This window comes from Cynoglossus semilaevis, chromosome 8, assembly GCF_000523025.1.
Source record: "Cynoglossus semilaevis isolate Cse_v1.0 chromosome 8, Cse_v1.0, whole genome shotgun sequence".
Classification (NCBI taxonomy): Eukaryota; Metazoa; Chordata; class Actinopteri; order Pleuronectiformes; family Cynoglossidae; genus Cynoglossus; species Cynoglossus semilaevis.
Genome location: NC_024314.1, coordinates 28842751 through 28867115, shown reverse-complemented (window position 1 = coordinate 28867115; position 24365 = coordinate 28842751). Strand labels below are relative to the sequence as shown.

At 43.6% G+C, this 24365-nt stretch overlaps 1 protein-coding gene, 1 long non-coding RNA gene and 2 other non-coding genes across 7 annotated transcripts; 2 read left to right on the top strand and 2 right to left on the bottom strand.

Moving 5' to 3' along the window:
- The first annotated feature begins 3579 nt into the window (after positions 1-3579).
- trnat-agu (transfer RNA threonine (anticodon AGU)) lies at positions 3580-3653 on the top strand. Its single transcript has one exon. It is a non-coding gene; the product is annotated as a tRNA-Thr (tRNA).
- A 3703-nt stretch (positions 3654-7356) lies between these two features.
- Positions 7357-12606, bottom strand: LOC103382989 (uncharacterized). Its single transcript, XR_003050228.1, has 2 exons — positions 10534-12606; positions 7357-10158 (listed from the first exon to the last, which is right to left on the bottom strand). It is a non-coding gene; the product is annotated as an uncharacterized LOC103382989 (long non-coding RNA).
- A 3013-nt stretch (positions 12607-15619) lies between these two features.
- glt8d2 (glycosyltransferase 8 domain containing 2) lies at positions 15620-23808 on the bottom strand. Of its 4 annotated transcripts, XM_008315977.3 has the most exons (11): positions 23585-23808; positions 22042-22085; positions 20908-21000; positions 20183-20384; positions 19628-19745; positions 19450-19534; positions 19256-19368; positions 18996-19162; positions 18811-18923; positions 17802-18408; positions 17460-17551 (listed from the first exon to the last, which is right to left on the bottom strand). In XM_008315977.3, exons 2-10 carry the CDS (start codon positions 22058-22060, stop codon positions 18230-18232), a joined length of 1089 nt encoding a protein of 362 aa, XP_008314199.1. In that variant the 5' UTR covers positions 22061-22085; positions 23585-23808; the 3' UTR covers positions 17460-17551; positions 17802-18229. The 4 variants fall into 4 exon arrangements, with proteins under 4 accessions (XP_016889393.1, XP_016889395.1, XP_008314199.1 ...); XM_017033903.2 differs by lacking the exons at positions 22042-22085; positions 23585-23808 and adding an exon at positions 21504-21826; XM_017033904.2 differs by lacking the exons at positions 18811-18923; positions 18996-19162; positions 19256-19368; ... (4 more) ...; positions 22042-22085; positions 23585-23808 and adding an exon at positions 15620-15704 and having other exon boundaries at positions 15778-17551; positions 17802-18212.
- Positions 21655-21742, top strand: trnay-gua (transfer RNA tyrosine (anticodon GUA)). Its single transcript is given in 2 exon segments — positions 21655-21691; positions 21707-21742. It is a non-coding gene; the product is annotated as a tRNA-Tyr (tRNA).
- Positions 23809-24365: the final 557 nt, after the last annotated feature.

Here is a 24365-nt window from a genome sequence, read left to right as displayed (position 1 = left end):
AAAGTAAACAGCCTTTGTTCTTCCTCTGGAGTCGTTTTACTTTTACAACATACACTCGACATCTGTGACAACACGAACGATCATAAAAAACCTTTACTGATTTGTCTCGTTTCCAATAGCCGTTAAATCCACGGCCGTGTCGTAAATCATCCCACGGTAGTACCGTGTTATTGTGTCGGCCAGATAAATGTGGACCACAAGGTCGAAGTCTCTCCCGTGATTCTAGTACAATCAACTTTCCCCTACATGGAACCCTGGCCGAAACACTCGGGTTATTAGAATGTTGTTACTTTTTTTTATAATCAACGGCCAACGCAGCATCAAGAGCGTTTAATTACCAGTTAGGTCAAGATATTATGTATAAATATGTTTTAAAAAGTACTTAAATAAATACTGCAAACGTGCCAGTGATAGTAACGTTTACAAAGTGATTAGTAATTGTTTTCTTGTCATGTGATTGATGATGGAACAACCAGTTCTGCCAGGATTAACTATTGAACCGGACCGGAAGTGCACCTGTGTCTTTCCATTACACCACAAACAGGGCGTTTTATTAGCCTGCAGTGACTGACGTTGAATAACGACACACAGTGATTTTCCAAACAAACTGCGAGCATCCAATTTGACATGTGAGGGTTTTTTTTAGTTTGGAAAAAGAGATGGGAAGAGACGGGATCGTGGAAGAGTCAGTGCTGTAACGCCCTCTTCTGGTACACATGGGATCCACAGTCAATACTTCGGCATCAGTACTGATGAGACGATCATGTCTCTTCAACGTCACGTCAGTTCTGAACATTAAAAAAAACAAAACAATTTGACCCCAGTAAATTTTGATGACGTCATCCGAATCATATCTTTAAATAAATATTTTTTTATTTAAATTAAATATTTTATAATAAAAAGTCTTCACTCCCCGTCACTCTGTGCTTCCTGAATGATGCCATAAAAATGCACAAAAACTCGGCCACAGTTACTGAAGCGGTCCCAAAAAATTTAAGAAAAAAAAAAAAAAGAACCTTCTGCTGTAACTCAACACAAATCCTGCGGATGCTGCACAGGATTGGACTTTGTTTGTTTGCATGTTAATCAGCTCCAATTTCAACCTCAGAACAGAACACCGCGACCCTGACCTGCAGCGACCAATCGGAACGAAGGGACAGTTTAAGAATAATTCTAAATGTGTGATCTTGAATTAAAAAAAAGTTCAAATCCCAAAGTTTTATGGTCATCGCACCAAAATTTAAATTTTTTTTGATTGTGTATTGACTTCAAGATCGGACACTCAGCACCAGAAATACTGATGATTTATGATTTATCTTTCACCTACTCTTATTTAATTTTTTTAGTTTCAAATTCACCTTGGTTTGACCCCGGTCAGGGTTGGGTTTCACAACCGCACCACGTCTTAAACCCTACATTATACATTAGTTCAAATCCCATGACCTGACGCTGACTTCTCTGAACTGTCACCGTGTTTTCAGGCCTAGAAATGTTCTCATTTAAAAGGCCGCCTCACTGTGATGAGGATTTGAAGCAGCGTAGCCAAACCTCAGATGTATTTTACTGCCAGAACACGGAGAGCGAGCTCCTCCCGACTCCTTTAATTCTGCTCATCTCACATAAAAGTCTGGCCGGACTCTAATTAGAACAGTAAATTCTGCCGCGGCTCCACGGAGAACACGCTGTTCTGTTAACATTTCACACCGACATTCTTCCTCCAGTCAACGGCCGGCGTCTCGGCCTAAATTTCTGTCATTCCTGAATGTCCACACCGTCCATACGTCTCCTGATAAGGACACAACTGACACAAAGGCTGGGAACAATGGCCGACGCTGCTCTCCAAACAAGGAGAACGTTGCACGATTCTCTGTTTACACCCAGGACGTGACCTTTGTTGTCTTTTATGTAACGCCGTCAGGTTTCTTGAAAAAAAAAAAAATCTTGGTCTTTGGTCAAACAACAAGCTAAATTTGGTCGGCGCGGCTCGAGGGGCTTTACAGTACGGATTCCAAACATCGGAAAAAGCTTGTTGCTCCACGACGTAGAGCAGCTTAAGCTGATTTACAGCAAAGCTGATGTGACAATAACACGCTGGGCTCTGGGTTTGTGTCAGGGTTTTTATGTTGTCATTATTGGCTTAACGATACGTCGGTTCAGACGCTCCGAGAAAGACAAATATTTACATATTTTACAGTATAAAGGTATGTCTGTGTGTGAGAAGGGGGGGTGAATGGGGGGGGGGGCTGACTCTGGACTCTACTATCACAGAACACCAACACAGAATTATTGGACCCGTGTCTCCTGATTGGCTGGTCTGGTCTAAATTAAAGGATCTCGACAGACGACGCCCCCCCCCCCCCCCCCCCATGTCCAGCAGTCTCACAGCCCACTCAGGGTCCGGCGTACATGTTCTCAGATTGAGAAACCACAGCAGCGTTAACTGTGCGACCGCAGTGGCAGAAAATTCCACTGTGGATTAATGGCTAAGCCCTGAATTCCACGCTCCCGTCATTAAAGAGAGCGTTTCCCTCCACACTGAGAGTCTTATCGTTACGGAGACACGATTATACACGACTACTGTGAGGCTAACAGTTACAGTTACTGTTACAGTGGCAGCTGTAAGACACCAGGGGGCGCTGTACTTCCTATAAAAGTTTTCATTAAATAAATGGTCAAATTACTCAATTACTAACAAAGTGATCAACAGTGACCAATAACACAGTCTTTCACTTTTGGTAGAGTGTATTAAACCCTGCTGAAGCTCAGCTTCAACTGTCCTCTGTGGAGCAGTAGTCAATCGTTTACGTTACTGTTGTCTATATATGCTAATTGGATGTGATGTCGTGATGCACTGATGACAAGCATACAAATTTTGCTGATTCAGCTCCTCAAATGCTACATCGTTAGCTTCTTTGACCTGGGAAGTACTTTAAAGTACTTCCAAGAGAACAACATGCTAGCTTTAGCTTGTGAGCGTTAGAAAGGAGTACACAGTCGGACCAAGTGGAAACAGAACCACTTTTTTTTATTGACAACACTTTCGAAAAAACGCACCTGAGCATTTTGTGTCAGTTCTAAGCGCTGCCTGTTGTTTGGGGTTAGCCTGTTGATGTAGATCATTTTAATTTGTATTTATACTTGGGAGGAAATTCTGGATTTTCTTGTTCCACTTCTGTGTAATAATCGTGTTTCTGTTTTTTATGTCCTGGTTGTTTGTTCATTTTTGTCATTGTTCACTGTTATCATGGAGTTTATACTGAAATAACTGGGCCTGAAATGAGCGTCTCCTGTTTCACACAGCACGGTTTAAATAGGTTTAAGGAATAACAACTGTGGCTTCTGGAGACAAAGGAACCCCGCGGTTGTGTCTCAGCTGCACGGCAATTTCACATTTTCCATTTGGGCAAAGTTTCCATCTATTTTTTTTTTTTTTTCCATTTTCTATATCATACGGTTCTATTTATGCAAAGAACCATCTCTTCACTGTAGATCAGAACTGATTGGCCAATGACTTTGTCAAGTCTGTCACAACATGTAATTTGTGATTTGTGTAGAGCCTTTTGCCAACATCAACCACCTGGCGCTGTGGCTTAGTTGGTTAAAGCGCCTGTCTAGTAAACAGGAGATCCTGGGTTCGAATCCCAGCAGTGCCTTTGTTGTAATCACCCAGCCCTGGATAAATACAGTATATCTATTGATCTACTAGATGACAACAATGTTTTGGTTGGTTGCATAGTGTAACAGTTACCACGCCTGACTTGGAAGCAGTCATGGGTCCAATTCCCACAGGAACCACACACTTGATAATGTTAATCCCCATCCTGTTAGTTGCTTTTGATAAAAGCGTCAGTTAAATGCGTAAATGTACGATATGCCGATATTGTCCAAACACTTAGTTTCCGATTTCGATATCAACCGATACTCATATAGTGGGACAGTGGTGGCCTGGTGGTTAAGAGGTGCCGGCTGCTGACTGCTACAGTGGTGGCCTGGGGGTTAAGAGGTGCCGGCTGCTGACTGCCGTGCCCCCCCTTGCGGACAGATGTTTTTTCCCCCCCGACCTCACAATGCTGCCATCTGGTGACTTTCACTTTAACATACAGCCATTTTTCCCCCAAACTATTTATAGGTCACACATCATTTGCCGAAGCCTAGGCATTGCGTTATAGGGTTTTGATTATCAGAGGAAAAGTTGTTAACGATTCTTACAGATATTACATAATTATGCTAATATCGGGTCTATGTTGGCTGACATTATCGGACGTCTCTAGTTTAAACAGAAGCTCATAAACAAACAACACTCAATCCTTGTTACAAAATTAGCTCACAAAAAAATACAAGCCTTCTTTGAAAAGTATGTATTTTTAGCAAAAATATAACATGACTCATGGATTTATGGTAAAGCTAGCTCTACGGAGTCGGGCTGGGTGGAGCTCGGTGATGTGGCACTAAAGCACACTAGGCCCATCCTGGAAATAGAACCTGGCCTCGGTCTGTGGCCTGGCCTCGTGCACTGGCAGTGTTTAAACAGCAGGTTGTCCAACACGCCACCAAATCTGCCAGCAGTGACTAAGCAGCTGAAGTAGCTGACTGAAGCAAACGCATCACATTTCAGTGTGAGGCACACACACACACACACACACATACACACACACACCACAGCACAGAGCGACAAAGAAACTGAGAGCTGCTGTGATTTTTCACACAACTCTGCATGTAAGGAAATACTTCGCATCAAGCTAAAATAACATTATTTAGCTGTTTTTCCCAAATGAAAACACTGCATCAATAGATTCACAGTCAACTCTGTCGGATTCTACGGCTAGTGCTGTGTATCGGCATGAATCTGGCGATACGATATGTATCACGATACAGGGGCAACACTAACAAGTGTGATCCTAGTCTCAGACTCTGTTCCATCTGAACATCAGGTTAGGAGATTGATACAGGATCAGGAGGAGATGTTGTGATATTTCAGTGTGTCGACATTGTCTTACACGACCAACTACGTTCATTTCTCACACCTTGCTCCTCCAAACATCTGTTCAAAACAGGAATCCTTTCTTTACATTTGACAGCTTCGTTAAGTGAACCTAATAGCTAGCACTCACTGTGGCGCCGTCTCCTCCTGACCCTCAGCGGTGGACGCTGGTGAGCGCTGTAGGAGCGTGGTCACGATGTGACTGTTCAAACACAGCCGACGTGCTGGTGTACAGTTAGGTTAGGAGCTGCAGTGTCAGAGTCAGACCACAAACAAAGAACAGATGGTGAGCCACTCACAGCTGTGTTTGCTGAGCACTGGTCCACTTACCAGCTGGACACCAGCGTCCTGACCCATCACTCAGACCAACCTGGAGCCCTGAGTCAACAGGCTCCACAACAAAAAGGCTTCATTTTTTATTTGAAACCTGATTTACTACAGTTTAATCAAGTCACTGCCTTGATTAAAAAAACAACATCCTGACTTGACGTCACTCAGAAAACAACTAAAGACGGGGTCTTTTCACACCAAGGACCCTCAGGATTTCACACTAACACACTGCTCATTCACGCATTTCTTTGTTTTCCCTCCGCAGGTCACAGCTCCTCACCAGGCTGATGGACCAGAAACAGGACAAGGTCTTGGCGTCAGAACGTCAGCCCACGACGGTCCAACCCTCCACGACGGTCCAACCCTCCACGACGGTCCAACCCTCCTCGACGGTCCAACCCTCCTCGACGGTCCAACCCTCCTCGACGGTCCAACCCTCCACGACGGTCCAACCCTCCTCGACGGTCCAACCCTCCACGACGGTCCAACCCTCCACGACGGTCCAACCCTCCACGACGGTCCAACCCTCCTCGACGGTCCAACCCTCCTCGGCCCCCAGACCCTCCCTGGAATGGCTGTCTGCCCTCCTCAGACGTCCTCCGGCCTCTGGAATGAAAGTTTCCTCCGTTGGCCTAGCATCGCTCACCAAAGCTTCGCATATGACGGGAACGGCAACGAGGGTTCGTCGCCACGCCCACCAAGGTTCACGCGGGGGTCACCATCATCCACACCATGCCCAACTGATGAGAGTGGGCTGTGTTCTGGGAACCTGCCAAGTGCAGAACCTCAGCCACCGGCTCTATCAGCTCATGGGTCAAAACGGCAGAGAGGTCTCGTCCCCCATCAACCCTAAAAGTCCACACAGTTATGGATGAGTTAGACGCCTGCCGAGACCCACAGCAAGTCTATCTCTATCTTCATCTGTCTTTATTTATCTCTTAACGTATTTCTGCTTGTCCCTGCGTCACATTCATTCCCTCCACGACTCTGGTTTCTCTCAGATCTCAGAGTGACAAAAGTTCACCTCCAAACAACAACAGATGACGGTCACAACTGACTTTAAATGTTGTTTTAATCCATGTAGAAAAAAAACATTCAGAAACTTGTCAACGGCCCAACGCTGGTTCTTCTAGCACTGTGAGAACATTTCAAAGAGACTTTGGTCCATTTGGTAATTTATCTCAAAAGGAAAAAAAGAAAAAACCATCTGCGGTCTGGGGTCTTAATCCAGTCCAACTCTGAACACCTTCCAGTGACCTGAACCTGTCTCCCACTGACCTCTGCTGCGGTGGGATTCCCTCCGCTCATTGATCAAACCTGTAAGCTCCTAATGTGGATTTCAACTTGCACTCTGAGCTGGAGCCCTGTCAAAATCAGTGGATTCACAAAGAGGGCGTGGCGGGGCCAAACAAACCCATTTACCTCTGGGCTGTGCCCCACGGTTCTAGGGTCAAACCTGGGACTTGTTTAACTCATCTACCGTGTCACGGCTGCATATTTATTTTTAATTTGAGCGTCGACCCAGAGGACGGATCACGATCATTGATCCGAGTTCACATTCAGGACCCAGCCCCAGTACTTGAGCTAACTGCTGGTTACTGACAGCTGAAATAACAGTAGGTCCAGCATCCAGCACATTGACCGAACCCAAAAGATCAGTTTCACTTTGGCTGATGTATCATGAGAAGGAAGCCGCGGAGCCAGGAGCTCAGCGAGAGGCCGCTCTGAAATATTAGCTCTTTCACGTGATTCATAAGTTCCCACTGCAAGTCAGGACTCTGAGTCCACAGCAGTTTATTAAACCCACTTCAGTCTCTGAAGTCAAGTCTCTCACAGCAGGGGGGGAGTGCGGGGGGTGAGCCCTGAATGGTCTGCACGCTCAACAGGAAAACATAAATATAAAGTACCAGGAACAGGACTTTCACAAATTTGTCACAAAGTTAAGATAACAATTAATCAGCCGTCACATCTAGTCCTGAGGAACATCCTAAATCTGGTTTCCCTCTAAAATCTGGACCGGCCTCAGTGCATTTTTCAGTTCCATCCTCAAAGTCCTCAAAGGTCTTTAAAGTTCCAGACACAAAAATATTCTTATTTTCCATTCTATTATTATTGAAATTCCTTCTCGTACTTCATATCCTGCTCTTTCAGATCTTTAATTATGGGAGGGGTCCGATGTCAGGGGACCAGTTTAACAACGTGGATTCTAAAGTTTTGGTTAAAATTAAAATTCTTCTCATCATTTATTCGTGACCCAGTTTTGACCAAAGATATGCAGCAGAATCTGCAGCCAACTTCTCCACTCAAACCCAGGACGTTGTGCATGAAAATGTTCTTCCAGGTCTTAATCTGTGTTTCTGTTTCTGTTTCTTTTCTTCTTGTCGATGACGTTAGCCTGATCTCTCGTTATCATCTCCCTCACACCGGCCGCCCAACTGTTCCTCTGCCCATCTCTCTGTAATCATAGGAGACCAGAGGTCGCAGGGTAATCCTGGCTGGTTTTCTTAGTCCTCAATCTAATCTGTTCGTAGGCTTGCTAAAGGGAAACATGCCATTCTCTTAGCTGTAATGGAGCTAATCGCTGTCTCATGACCAATCATTAAAAGGCTTCAAATGCTGCAAAATCCTGGTGAATCTCCTTTCTTTTGTACCATGTGCGTATTTTACACCAATCACGTGCTGCGTATTGTTGGACCAGGAGTTTGTATCCTATCAGGACTCTTTATCTTCTGTGTTTGATCTGTGCTCTGGTCCAGTCAGCCACCAGGCTTTTCTTTTCTTTCTGTCTTTTTTTTTTTGTTCTGTTCTGTTTTGTTTTGTTTTAACTCACGTCATGTTTTTATGACGTCGGGCATTGTGTCACGTGAAGTTGTGCGAGCAAACTGTGTACGACCGTGAAATACCTCCCTCTTAGGAAGAACCATGTTCACCATGTGTGGTGGTCTAGTCGGGGACCAGGACCAGCAGCAAGTACAGAGTTCGTTCGTGTTTGTACCACGTAGGAAGCGTTACGGTGTCGTGTCCCATGATCTGCTCCAGAGCCACAGAACGCACTTTAATGCAACGGTGTATTTTTGTACTTTCTCACACACTGAACTCTACTCATTGTACTGAACATAATTGTAAATATTGCATTGAGATGTGTCTGTGGACATGTGTGTGTGTGATCGTGTGTGTGAAAAACCCTCGGCCAATTATTTATATATATTGTATTTAAATTATCTGTGTAAGTTAATATCTGTATGTCACCAAAGACTATTTATCGTCTTCTCTGCTCCTCAAACCCGACCTTTGTTGGAGCAGGAAGTCTTAACTGTAGTTCAAATGTTACTGTCTGACTTTGTCCTTCCCTGTGTAAAATAAAAACTGATATCTTGTAGCGTGATGGAGTAGAGAACCTTATTTTAAAGTACTTTTTGTGTTTGCTGACGTTCATGCAGCCTATGATGATACACTGTTAGCTTCAAGTCTCTGTTCCTGCTGCCACACACTGGTCGTATTGAAACACCTGACCTCACACAAGGTTAATGCATTACATTACTTTTATCATTAGTCCCAGTTATTTAAATGAGCATCGATAGGGTTTAATACACACCAGCGCTACAGCAGCGTATGAGAAGAAAACCTTGATTTAAACTGATGATCCTGGATCAACTGGTCATGTTCAGTTGATCTTGTTCTGACTTTTAGGTCCAGCTCCTCTTAAGAAATCACAAGTTCTGACTCTTTTTCAACTAAAGAAAATTCCATCTTAACGCTTGACTACACTAAGTTGAAACAGAAGTGGAACTGAAACCCTGTACAACAGGTGAAATATAGGGGGCGTGTCACGTATCAGGTCTTACAGCTCGATGTCCTTGACCTTGAGAAGTTAATCATCACATGACAGGAATGAGAACACGATGAAGAGAGGGCTGATGATGTTGAGAAACATATGGTGAGGATGTGACGTGGAAGCGGACGCGTTGCTTTTCACATCACATGAGCAGCGGTGGGTTAATGAGTGACACCGCAGCTTTGGTCATGGTTCATTTAGCAACAAACAGACGACGAAAGACAGGAAGAACCCAGATGATTCCACACAGTTCCAAGTACAAACTTCCACACTCAGCAGAATAAATATGTGCTGTACTTTCTAAAAAAGGAAAATCCAAAAAAGGTCAGAAAGAGTCCTGTTAACTAGGGGTCCTCAAACTCCGGTGCAGGGACCAGTACAGTTCTGTTCATGGGGCGCCCTTCCTAGTTGTAGGGAAACCAGCTCATGAAATCCAACCTTTTTCTCATCTGGTTTGGGACGTAAACACACAACCCCGGGCCTGTAGACCTACTGTAGACCTACTGTAGACCAAGGTCTCAGTGAATGAGAATGAACGTGTACACTGGACTGTGTTGCAACTCTATACAAACACGGAATGTTGAAAGTAAAACCTGGGCTCTGTCCTGATGAAGGTCAGTCCCCACTGACATCAGCAAGGGACAAGTTACTAAAATGACACGGGATGAAATCGATACACGGCCGAGAGGAACGACCTCACATGACACACGCCGAAGGAAATGCCCTGCTCGACAGCCAAACTTTTTAACATCCCACTGTGAAGTTATATCAAAATAGACAGGTCATTTAAATACAGAAGAGTCGACAATAACTAGACACAGGTGGGAGACATTAGGGACGCACCAGGTGATGACGGGGGACAGGAGGTGAGGACCAGAGGTGAGGAGGGTAAAGGTGAAACAGGAACAAGCAGAAAAAGTCTTACCTCCTAATCCTTCTTTGGGTCACCGGGGGGCGCTGCAGCCAATACCAGCAGTCATCAGGTGAGGGCGGAGTCGCACCCTGGACAGTTCTTCAGTCCATCACAGGACCACAGAAGAAGAAAAAACATTTAAAAAACATTCACACCCTGTGACAACAGTTTGTAGCACGGTGGTGTGAGCGTGATCAGAACACAAACACAGACACTGGAACCGTTCTTCAACTTGTTAACTGGTCTACAACGTCATAACATTTACATTCCAACACCCAACAGCACTGAGAGGAGACTGAAGTTCAGACCTGCTCGACCCAAACACATACCTGTGTTTGATATATCTGGAATGCAAAGAATAATTACTCTCGACGTGAGTCACGTTACATGTACTGTATGTCTTTAGGGCCACCGTGGTTGCAATTAAGCTCGAATTATCCAGTTAACTTAACAGTGGTGAACTAACCTTCTCACCTGTGTCTCGTTGATGTCACCATGATTCGGCGCTTGCCGGACGATAAGGTCAGCCCCGCTTCTCTGTAGCCTCTACACCAGTAACACGACACAATAACAATGGCGGAAACCATGTTCCTTCTGAGCGTACTAGAGAAGCTAATTCGCCTAAAGGATGTGGTACTGAGCCATTGAATCTACTCTGGTTAATGTAGTACTGATGCCACGCCTGTAAGTGGCGCTGTGTGAACAACGCTCTGACATGCTGTAGTCATGATGTTCTATACATGATGTAATGAAGCGGTTAACCGTTTTCGGGTATTTCGATTTCTGGTAGTAAGGGGGCGTGGTCAGAGTGATAAGAAGAGAGACGTCAGAGGAGCTGGGATTAAAACATTAGAAAGTTCAGAATGAGTTGTTGCCGTTGGTAAAAAACGAAATAAAGTTTATAAAAAAGCCCCGATAACTGGAGCATTACAATAGTAATACCAAAAGAATTTTAACCGTAAGTTTGGAAAACAAACAACTCGAAAAAGAAACATAAAAAGGCGGAGATGCTAACTGTAGCACACCATATAGCCGATATATCTTCTCCAGTACGGTTTCCGCCATTTTAGTAATTGCGTTGCGTTAATCGGTGTTACTGGGTTGAGAGGCGGGGCTGACCGTATCGTCTCGCTCAGCTCGTTCACACGGGGACAGGAACCGGAGTTTTCACCGCCCTTTTTCGCCCTCGGTGCCTCGATGTATTAACGCGTCACTTCTCCTCTCTTATCTCTGTCAGTTACTAACTGACAGTTAGTAACTGAATCAAGTTCTGAAAACGGGCAGATGGCGATGACGTGGCCTTTTCAAAAGAAAATACCGATGCCGACGGGTGAAAATTAATTAATTAATTACAAAGTTCAGAATGAGTTGTTGCCGTTTGTAAAAAAAAACAACGAAATAAAGTTTATAAAAAGCCCCGATAACTGGAGCATTACAATAGTAATACCGAAAGAATTTTAACCGGAAGTTCGGAAAACAAACAACTCGAAAAGGAAACACAGAAAGGCGCAGATGCTAACTGTAGCACACCAAATAGCGGAATTATTTTCTCCAGCTCGGTTTCCGCCATTTTAGTTATTGCCGTGCTTTAAGCGGTGTTACTGGATTGAGAGGCGGGGCTGACCGTATCGTCTCGCTCAGCTCGTTCACACGGGGACAGGAACTGGAGTTTTCACCGCCCTTTTTCGTCTGTGCCTCGGTGTATTAACGCGTCACTTCTCCTCTCTTATCTCTGTTAGTTTGTAACTGAGTCAAGTTCTGAAAACAGGGGCAGATGGCGATGAAGTGGCCTTTTCAAAATAAAATACCGATACCGACAGGTGAAAATAAATTAATTTAAAAAATTACTCTGTGTGTGGCCCAGTATGTAAAGATCAACAGCCTCTGCCGTTAACCTAGTGTCTTCTATGACGGTTGTATCTTCTGGATAAGCGGTAGATACAAACAGAAGCCACACTGTAGCGTGTCAGTCATCTCCGCTCAGATAGGCTTTTATCACAGTGACTCTGTCAGTTTAAACAACGTGGACGGTACACGCAGTGTTTATCTGTCAGCTGACACCGGTCTGTTACACACAGCGTACTGGGAAAATGGATACTGGATTCAAGGCCTTTGGGTCATCAGGCTAACAACCGTAGGTTTGATAATTCTCCAGTCTGATGACGTCACTGCAGAACCTGAGAAGCCTTTACTGTGAAAAGAAAACATTTCCTTCCACTGTAACACACGGTGAATGGTGTTGTCACACAGGTGAAAAACAGTTCTCCGTCCGGCGTGTTTCGGATCGGTGCCATCATTTCTCAAGGACACAGATTAGAAAGTTCACTTGAGAACAAGAACAGACAGCGGTAAATCTATGACTTTGTGACAGATTCCGATTCCCGATTTTTTTATTTTGACCGATTGCAAAATTGTCTTCAATGCAAATGTTTCTTCTCCTAACAAGTCTTTATGCAACATTTCCCACAAACGCCGACTACAATGAGGTACTAAATGAAAATGGTTCCTGTGCAGTAACTCTGTTCTGTTTAACAATACATTACAACTTCCACGGTCTTTGTGTGGGATTCTTTCTTTTTTATGCGATGTATTGTATCGTATCATATCGTATGGTATTGTGGTTGATTTTATAATCTATCGGGGGATGTGGGGAGGGGGGCGATCCAGGGTGATGTCACTGCACCATTGATCTGTTGGAAAACGCCAGGAAAAAAAATCGTGTCAGAACCTGCGATAATAAACTGGAAACCGTTGAGTGTCGTATCGCTGAATCAGTCGTGACCGACGGTCTGATTCGACTCCTGCCGTCTGTTGACCTGGAACACGTACACCGTACATGTTGATGAGTCAGTGTCTTCGGAGACATCTCTCTGTCCAGCGGGGAGGAGGAGGTGAGTGGGGCGAGGCAGATTCTCCTGGATAATCAACTATAATTGCCCCCAGTTCCTCCCCCACCCCCCACGGCCTGACAACCAGGCTGGAAAAGTCTGCAGAAACACACACACCGTGCCAATCCTGGCACGAGTGACGAATCCACTCGTGAAGGTTCTTGTTCTCTTTTCTCATTAGTGTTGAATGAGCAGAGACGGAGGACGTGCGGTTCTGTAAGTAGCTGTGAAGAAAGGAAACAGTTCATCACTGCACACACACACACGTCACACACGTGTGTGTGTGAACCCACAGCTGAACTGCAGCCACGTAGTAATTTAACAAATACATGGTGGTACAAACGTATACTTTTGTAGGTCAGCTGGTACTCGGAGAATACTGAGGTCCTGATGTTACATAACACCAACATGACACGGAACAGTAGGCTGATGTGTATATATATATATATATATGTAGGCGTGACGGGGTGCCGTACAGAGCAGAGGTGTCAAAGACAATAAAAAAACACAGTTTAAAACACACAAAAATACATCTGAATTCTCTCAGAGTAACCCTGGATTAATTATGAATAATCATGATTAGTCATGACCATAATTTGTCATGATTAGTTGAGGCGAATCAACATTCCTGAAGATGACGTGTTTCCCGTACATTACCTGAACAGACAGACCGGAAATGACAGGTAGGTGTCAGTGTTTCTCACCTGTTTTTATTTGTGACTAATCCTAATGATGGATTAATTGATACAGAAAACCAATCTCAAGGAAAATATATACAGTCAATGTTAAAATAAAATGATGTGGATGGTTGTTGCATTGCAGTGAATTTTAATTAAAAAAATGATGTGGATGGATGTTGCATTGCAGTGAATTTTAATTAAACAGATATAACATAAAGGCTAAGATATGACGTATATGATGTCTTTTTTCAATTATTTTCCACTAAATGGGATCAGCATTTACAGTTCTGTAGTTAACGTTAATTCTACGTTAAATACTTTTACTGCAGAACCAGTGACAATACTTCCAATTCACGTCAAAAAAATTCCATGTCCATACACACATATAGTACTACTACAATACAGTCCGTGTAGAAGAGCCTCAGATAGTACAGATAGTACTGACGGGTACTTCTAATCTCTCAGACAGAAACTCTTCCTCCTCACACTTGGAGGAAAAGGAGAAAAAAACTGTCAACTGTAAGACAAAAATCTCTCTGTCTGACACCATCTGTGTGTGTGTGTGTGTGCGTGTGTTCAGTGTAAAAGTGTCCATTTGTGGAGTCAACGGTTTTGACTAAGCCGTGGAAACTAATCTGTGAGGAGGGCGGAGAAGTCTGCACTTCTTATAACTCAATGGTAAACGTGACTCCTCACCATGCTTCACTCACACACACACACACACACACACACACACACAATAAAACGGCGTCCTCTTCCTGTGACCCATCTGTGGTTCTTCACTCCACTGGATCTGGAGAACAGTGTCGTCTTCTGCCGCAACAATTATGTAAATTCATTAGAACCTTATGTTGAACCTCATGTCTCTGAGGACTAACTGTAACTGCTTCCTCAACCCCTCCTCCCCTCCTCCTCCTCCTCCGCCCTTGGGTGCCAGCTGTGAGTGGCATACGTGCAGTCTAACACAGCCTCTCACCTTCACAGCCGTGTGTGGTGGAGGACTTGATCCAGCGCTGGTCTCACTGCTGATGTGTCCAGATCTGTCTTTTCTCTCCTTCTAATTCCTTTACCTTTTGTCTGGTCCAAGTTAAAGCCTTCAGCCGTCAGGGGAACAAAGGGACCGTCAATAAACTCTCCACTGCACCGAGGGCGTGGTCGCCTCAACGCTCCATCACTGTTTTAGGTGTGTTCAACGGCGGGTTCGTTTTCTACGCCATGTATTGGTGAAACGTGTGTATTGCAGGGACATGACAGAAGTATAATGATAATATAAATAAATTATACCATTTGAAAAAAGTTTGGCAGGCCGGATTAAAAAGCTGAAGGGGCCGCATCTGGCCCCCGGGCCTTAGTTTGCCTGATTTAACCAAACACATCAGAATAACTGTATAATTACAGACACTTTTTAAAGAACCAAGTAGCTGCAGTAAAAAAACACATTCACAGGCGACTTTCCCCTTTTGGCACATTTGAAATCTAGTAAATATATATATATATATTTATATATGGTGTAACGATGTATCGTGAATTGATTAAAAATTGATACTGCGTGACGTTCTCATCGAATCGTGCATCAAATCAAACGTTGCCTTTTTTTTTTAAACCGACAACATACCGTATTCAGGGACAGCAAAGTGACATTTCCTGAACCTGTAATGGCGAGTTCTTGTCGGACAAGCGACGACTTGATGATCACGAGACACTTCAAACTTTCAAACATCAAACCAGGTCAGTTGTAATCCAAGCCTGTGTCACGGGCTCACGTTTCATTCTTCTCTTTATTCGCTGTGAATAAAGGCTGAGCAGGTGCAGAATCAGGAGCAGAGTCTGGAGAATTAGTCACCGTAGAAGAAAGAAGCCATAAAAAAAAGAGTCCCAGCTCGGACACCAGTGCTGCTGCTGCTGCAGGAGACAAAGATAACGTTGGCTGACACAGTTTTTCCTCTAAAAGGCGTTCATGGACTATACTTTTCTTCTTACTTTGTTGCATTTATGTCAAACCTGAGGTTCGCGGGCCAAGTTTGGCCCAGTCAGTTATTGTTATTTGGGTCTATGTATGTTGTGGAACCAAATACACCTTACCAGTTATTGTTATTTGGCTCATCAGAGCTCAGGTCTGGGGTCTGTGTATGTTGTGGAACCAAATACACCTTATTTGCTGAATGTTGTTAGCCATCATTATTATTGTACTGTCTTAACCAGAGTGTCGTCAACCACCTCTGTGGACGACACTCTGTTTACCTCCACTGGACACTTCAGGGTCTGGTCCGGTTTGTTTTTGTTTTTACCAAACTGCGTAAAAGCACTCGGGCTTCGACCTGCTCCTCCCCTGGTATTTGATGGTCCAACGACTTGACAACAACATGTACTTGGACTTTGAGATCATCATGACGCAAGGCGACTGCTGATTCATAGTCACCCCGATCTGCCCCCCCCGCCCCACGACCCACCGTCCCTACATAAGGCGATGGAGTGACATGTTTGTGTGCTGCAGCTAACGGTGCGTTCAAGTACACAAATGTCAGAACTTCCACTGTAAAATATAAAAAACCACTGATCTTTTTTCTTTTTCTCTCACCGTGGCCCCATGAGGGGCCGGCCCCCCACATTGAGAACCACTGGACTAAGGTAGTGGTTATTCGAGAGGTTTTATATACAATCTACAGTTTTATTTCTTATTTTTTCTTATTTATAACAACATGAACGTTGACGACGACTGGATTTGTTTTTTGGTGACATTTAATCTTTTCACATCCAAACCTGTACAGACGGTGGAGTGAAGGAAGTGTCTGTGGTGAAGTGGAAACTGACGGCATCGAACATCTCAGTATTTTCATGTCCTGTCTTGACGTGACTTCTTGCGCAGGGCGCCTTCGTTAGCCTCGATGTGTTTCCTCTTCCCGGACCTCTTCCCTGACGGTTTCAGATGTTTGGCTTCTTCCTCCAGCCGTGGGTTCACGTCCTCACCCGTCTTCTGTCCTCCCCCAGCGTCCTCGGTCGTGTCCACGAGGCCGCTGCTGTCGGGTCTGTCCCAGAACTGACTGCAGCGGTTCGTCTTTTTGCGTTTCCTGTCATCTTCAGCTCTTTCACACGGACTGGATCTTTTCAAGGTCACGACACTCAGCCGCTCTTCATCTTCTTCTTCTTCTTCTTCTTCTTCTTCTTCTTCTTCTCCTCCTCCGTCTTCATCATCAGGATCCACAGAATCTAAAACCGGCTTTTTGACTGGAGTGTATTCCATCGTCTCGTCATCGTTACAGTCAGAGAAGTAGTTGCGAAAGTAGAACTCGATGTCCGATTCATCAGAATCGTCCCACCAGTCCAGTTCTTCTTCCTCTGACAAGTCCCTGGATCGTCCAGGCAGGGCATCATCTTCTTCTTCTTCTACACTCCGACAACCACCACCCTCTCCACTGGGGCCGGCGCCCCCTACTGTCTTGATGCAGAGCTCGATGGTTTCACTCACAGTGCTGTGGCATCTGTCGTCGTGTGGGTCAGGTTCTTCTCCGGTTCCACTGCTGACGCTGCTGTCAGCGCTGTCACTGGGCTCTCCTCTGTCATCAATGACAAGTGGGCGCTCTTCGTCACTGATGACGGCGGGCTGATCGTATTCATCCGCCCCAGGGTCGTGGTCATCCTCCACGATGACGAGGCCGTCATTAGCGTTATCGTCTGGGGAGAAATGGTGGTCTTCTAGAACCAGGACTTCGTTGATGACGTGGAAGTCGTCGTCGTCCACTACGACAACAGGCTCATCGATGATCACATGGACTTCGTTATCGATGGGTTCGTTGCGTTGTAAAAAGTTCATAACCTCCAGATATTCTGCCACTCCCATTCCCCTTGATCAACACTGCATACGAGAAGGTTTTGCGTGATCGTCCAGCTCAGGAGCCTTCTACTGGTCAAAGTCGGCACCTGCAACTGATTCAGACAGTTAGGTCATGACTTGGCTTCATGGGTTAACCCCAAAGACCAAGATATGAGAACCATCTAAAAGAACGTTACTGGCTTGGATCAGTGTTTCTTTTTTTTTACATTAGATCATCATAGAGCATCACTAAAGAAAATGTACCAAAAACTGTACGTCATGATAATGAAAGATCTTCTACTTTCAATTTACTGTGTATGAAACCTGGGCCTGTTCAGTTGAACACATCACTGATATACTCACAGGAACTTCACTTCACTTCACTTCACTGTGTTTATTGACAGCTACTGACTTCTTTGTAGTGGACAACTGCCTCTTTCATTTACTAACTGAGACTAGTACCTTTGATGCCTTTGATGTGTAATATGGAGGAGAGAGATTGCTGCCCCCTTCTGTTTTGGACTGAAACTGCACTACCTTAACTTTAAACGTGTAGCTTGTAACATAACATTTTGAAATGTGAAAATAAAATAAAAAAAGACATATATTTAATTTTTGTTTTCTTTAAAAATACTGTTTTATTTTATGTCTATTTTCTTTCCACTTCACCCAGTTTACAGGTGACTTGTGCTTAGAAAATCATAAAAGAAGAAACATCCAGGTTACATTGTAGTGACAGGCCGTCTCTCAACCTCTGACCTCTGGCTGAATGGTGGTACGTTTCATGAGCGTCAACTGTCCGTGTCAGGTCGATTCAAAGAGAACCTCCCAGAGGGGTCGGGGACAAACCACCTCTCCCACAGATCCAAGTGGACGGCAGGATAGTTCCAAGGTTTAAATGGGCCGTTCCAGTGCAGCAGATGTGCCCCCTGTAGGACACTCTCTGAATAACGGGCATCTGGGCTCCAGCCTGTAAAAACAGTAAGAGGTCAGTCCATGTTTCAACTACAGATGTACGACTGCAATTGTCCTACTGTAGAAAACACAACCCCACCACTGGGACCTGCCCCACACGTTGAGAAACGCTGTATTAAAACATCAGCAAAATGATTTAATAATATTAATAATAAATAAATATTTTCATCTAAATTTATGGTGAACTTTTCAAGCAGCAAACCCGTTTCATCTTTCCTTTTTTTACATCCAGCTCTTTTCTGCCCTCTGCTGGACAACACTCCAAACGCAGTCACTGCTCCAGTTCACAGGTACAAAGCACACTCTGCTCTACTGCTATTATTGAAATGAAACATTTGAACCTACAGTTGAGGTACCACGTAGTTTTCTGACAACTGTTTGAAATTCATGCTCTCACCCAGGTGTCTGATGTGCCACTGGGGGTCAAGTGTGGTGTATTTGTCATGAAACACTATCAGCATGGGGGGGGTCGCCACGCCTCCAGCCATGGCACTGCTGTATATGTTTTGTCTGCAACAGAGAGAGAAAGAAGAAGCATCAGTCCCAGAACTCCCGGTTCTTTGATTCTCCTCCATGTCTTACCTGAAATTCTCCTCCATCCAGTTCTCCAGTTGTTTGGTGATCTTCTGTTTCTTCCACTCACTCATATCTGCCACAAACACCCCAGGGTTGAAGGAGCAGTCTCTGGGGTTGATGCCCAGCTCTCTGACTTCCTGTTTCCTGTAATCCAGAAAGCCCATGTAGGTGGTCTACGGAGTGAGGTCAAGATGAGAAATGTTACTGTTCTGTACATGTCGCTGAACACTGCAGCAGTCAAAAGCAGTTCTATGAAAGAGCGCCACCTGCATGCCGATGCTGCGCACCATCTCGTGTGTGGAGGGCAGGTCACAGTCAGTGGCAAAAGCAGCAGCGTGTCCAGGTTTGAGCTTGATGTCAAACAGGTCCTTGATGTCTCCTAGAAGACGTGGAAATGATTTAGACTCCAATAAATGAACCTCAAAATTCACGATGACACCCACTGCTGTTGGCCGCGTACCTTGGACAATGACATCGTCGTCCAAGTATATCACTCTCTTATGGTCGATGTTAAGCAAAGGTAAGTAGAAGCGCACAAAATTCAGCTGCAAGGTAAAAAGTCAAAGGTTTAGAATTTAAAGTTAGAAACCCGATGGTTGGACCTCTGCTCTCGACAGTGTGTAAAAACCAACACCCACCGGGTGCAGCAGTTCAGGTCGAGAAGAATCTGGCTTGACTTTCCCTCGCAGAACCATGGGGTTAAATTCCAAAATCTTGTACATGATGCCTTTGAGCTGAGACTCTTCAATGTACTGCCTGTGAGGAGGTCAAGGAAACAGATCAGGTGGGAAGAAGTTACCGTATTTTCCGGAATATAAGTCGCACCAGCCAAAAAAATGCACAATGAAAAACATATACAAGTCGGTCCGGAGTATTAGCCGCACCAGTGCCCTCTAGCGGCTGTGAGTGTGAAAATAACAAACATGAAAATGTTCAGTTATACAGCTGAGAGTGCCCTCTGGTGGCTGTCAGTGTGAAAATAACAAACGTGAAATGATACATTTTAACATATAATGATGAAAAAAAGTGCGACTTATAGTCTGGAAAACATGATTTGAGGGTCTTATCTCAAATTGCTTATTTATGGCTAACGTCATATATCTGTGGTATTAGGAACACGTCACTGACAGACACTGGATTTTCACTCTGTTTGTAAAGAGTGTTTATATCCTGGGTTTATTGCATCACCTGACCTGATCAGTTTCACCGCATCGCGAAAGGTAACAATATAGAAGAACACTCTGGCGTGTGTGTTGCTGTGGATGCTGTTGATGGTTGCCATGGTTCCACCCATACGCTCCTCTGAAGCACAGATGACCACCGGGATGACGGCGTCGACCTGTGACTCCATCACTGCTGGACCTCCAGCTGCTGCTCCTCCACTTTTCCAGTGATCTAAAAACAGTATGTTAGCAGCAGATGAGCTACAACCGTCGGTTGTAGCTTTGCTGTCCAAAAGTAATATGTTTGAAAACAACGTCCTGGGTACAATGAGAATCTCTGCTCATTCATTTCTTACTCATTTTATAATTACTGTATTTTCCCGACTATAAGTCGGTCCGGAGTACAAGTCGCATCAGTGAAAAAAATGTATAATGAAGAAAAAAAACATATATAAGTCGCTCTGGAATATAAATGAACTAGAGTGCCCTCTAGCGGCTGTCAGTGTGAAAATAACAAACATGTGAAGTTATATATTTTAATATATAAGTCACACCTGAGTAGTCATAAACCCAGACAAGGGATGAACAAAAATGCGACTTATATTCTGGAAAATACGGTAGTCCTTACAACAACCTGTGTGAGGTCACAGCTTTACTGTTAGCAACATCCTTCAATAAAGCGGCCAACGAACCTTTATAAGTGTAAATGAACACTACAGTGATATAAGATAAAATATCAAACGTGGTGTTTGTACCTGACAGTTTGGACCGAGTCCTGGTTCTAAACAGTACGTTGTGCACAAGCAGAAAGAGCAGCAGCAGCAGCAGCAGCAACAGGCCGTGGTTGACTGAAACACAGAAAAGACCCAAAGGAACTGAAGGAACTGGGACATACTTTTGTGATGATTGATCATTAGCAGGTTGGTGCTACTGTCATTGTTATTATTTTAATAACCGTAAAGGCCACTTCTTTTCAAATATATAAGAAAATATTCAACAATTGTCAAAATGTTCTGCATTCATGGCTTTTCGTGTTTTAAGCAGAAAACAGAACGAAGGTAAAGTGTCACAGAATAACTCATTGTTAGAGATTAAATTAATCCACTGATCACTGGGTGGAATCTGTTGGTTTTGTCAGCATAACCGGTTCTGACTGGTTCAAACCGTGTTGTGCTATTGGTTTTGTCAGCATAACCGGCTCTGACTGGTTCAAACCGTGTTGTGCTACGTTAGCAACAAGCTAACCCCGGCGAAGCAATTAGTTTTACAAACGACACAAGTTGTAAAAAGTTGTAAAATGTCCTCTGTGTGCACTATTAATGTCCAAACGGTAAAATTAACACTACTTAACTGGGTCATTTTGTTTTATTTATCATTTTTCTGTCTACGTTCCACAGGAGTTCGTCTAACTCTTCAGTTTTACCGGCATCAGTATAGATTTGTCTTCCTTGCTGTTGTATTTAATTGGATAGCACCACTTCTGTTCTGCTTCTCTACCGCCCCCTTCGATAGCTCAGTTGGTAGAGCGGAGGACTGTAGTGGTCAATGACTGATATCCTTAGGTCGCTGGTTCAAATCCGGCTCGAAGGAGATAACTTTTTTTTCTCTACCATGGCACGAATTACGATCTTATCATAAAGTTATTTTAGTGCACGATGATGATTGTTGTTTTTTTCTTTTATTTCAGCAAAAACATTTCTTAAAAAACAAAACCCACTACCTTTCTTCATGTTTGTTTAATAAAAATCCCACTACCTTTCTTCATGTTTGTTTAACTTTGTTGTTTCTGATTTAAAAACAAGTCAAGACGGACATGATAAACAAGTTCCTGGTCTTAGGTTAACTGTTTCCTCCCTAGACTTTAAACCAGTTAACTAGTTTTCACTTACTCTTTTTGAGAAAAGCCATGTTTCATGATTGTTTCTGGAAGTGTCTGTGAATGAGGGAGAGAGAGAGAGAGAGAGAGAGAGAGTGATATTCTTCAGTTATACTTTTGTACATTTTTTGTGATTTTTTTCCATATTAATAATTCCATCATTTGAATAAGAAACAAATATAGACAGATCATCATAGAACTGCCATCCCTCTGTTACTGCAATTAACATATATGTCATTCTTCTTTCATTTTTAGGACTGGTATCTGGATTAATCATGATGCATTGTTTTTACATTTTGATTGAAAAAAAAAATCATTTGATCACGCTTTAAGTTCTACCAAAAAAACAATAAAATCCTCTTCACTCGACTCATCCTTGTCCTAATCCTTTCTGCTGGACAACACGTGGCTGCAGTGGCTCCAAAACCTTACATGGCATCTTCTCCTCCTGATGCCAGGGATTTCTTCAGGAATTTTCCCCTGAGGCAGTTGAACTTTTTACACAACGGCAAAAAGATACAAAAAGAACTGCTGGACAAGAAAAAAAAAACCACAACCACATTGCTGTGATGTCCTCCTTTACCTTTATCTCTTTCTCACACACACACACACACACTGTAATCATCATGTATGGATCAGCCTCAGGGTCGACCGTGAGCAGAGTTCTTATCGGACCACATGTGTCATTCGTCCACATCAGTGTTTTACTGCAGACTCCAAGAGAACGTTTACTGCTGACTTTGTTTGTGACTGTTCTGAACTGTCTACCACATCTGGAAGTGATTGGCTGCAACAGCCCTTTTACCACGGGGCTGAACATGATGCCTAACATCCTGGGTCTGACCCACGTCTTAACGGCTGATGAGCTAGTCGAGTTAAATTAAAGTAAGCTGGCCCCTCATAAACTCTGTCAGAGCTCCATAAACGTCTGTGAGCTGCTGTAAATACGTCTTTTATATTTGACATCATTTTAATGGGTGAAGTTTAGGCAAAAAAACTCTTCTTTGTTTTTATATATATAAAAAAGTTTTCTGTAATGGTACTTTTTTTTAAAAGATAAGGATCAGGACATTGTCTGGGTGGATATTGTTTTTCATAAAAACCAAGTCTTAAAAAAGGATTTTTTTTTCTTTTACATTAATAAAAAACACGATGTTCACAGTGCATTAGCAGATGAATCAGACTTCTCTGTGTTTACCGTAACTCTTGTCACCAAAAGAAAAAACAAACTTATTTCAACATACCAAAGGATGATAAATTTGACTTTGGACTGGATTAAATGTTACTTTCAGGACCAATAAATTTGACTGGATTAAATGTTACTTTCAGGACCTTTCCCAAAATCATTGGTTCGTTCATCTGTTGTGATGCTTTTCTTTCCTTTTGCTTTATTCCTTTTTTTGCAAGTTGCACTAAACATCATGATTACAATTGTTTATTAGAAGAAACTACACCCAGGGAACACAAATCCAGTCAAATCCAGATGCTGCATACTGAAGCCAGACTCAGACATGAAACATCGTTGTCATGCAACACACGAAACCCGTGGCACTCACCAGACGGAACCCAAAGACTGGTCTCACTCTTGGCTCTCACTCCTGGTGTTTATGGTCCATGTTGTGAAGACTGTGGTTCACATTTGCCAAGTGTTCCACTTTCCTTCTTTCCCACCCCCCTCCGTCTCCATCCTCCCTCCAGATGTAGCCCAGCTCTGATCCTCCCACCTCTGCTCCCAGTCCTGTAGCCGTGAACACGACCACAGCTGCAACTGTGACACGAAAACCCAACAAAGAAAGAAGGATCGTATGTTCAGACGCAGAAACACACAACACATTTTGTTGGCATCACCCTCTCTGATGCTGGGATGGGGCCAACCTAAAGCCGTGCACTTTTCCCTCTTCAAGCTGAAAGCATGCTGGATGTTCCAGCAGCTGGACAAACCCCCTCCTTCTCCTGGGTGTGTTTGTTCCACACCAGTGCTCCCCAAACAAGATTTATGAATACATGCACCAGTGACAGGGTGTGTGTGCACGGATAGATCATACATTTACACATATAATGTAAATATAATTATGATTATATATAATGCACTTTTCTTTAGAACTCTCTGTATTTTATTTTTGCAAATTCTCTTTTTGGTGGCACTTTCATCCCTTCCTCCTGTTCCTCCAGAGAAGCTACATTTGAAGTAAGTTTGAAGTCAAGTACTTGAAGGAGTATTCATTTTCAATGTAAAATACCATGCAAACTAAGAAAAATGAAAAACAACACAGAAAAAAACCCAAAAAAACTTTGCTTTTGATTGAATTACATTATATGACCAAGAGAAGGCGCTGC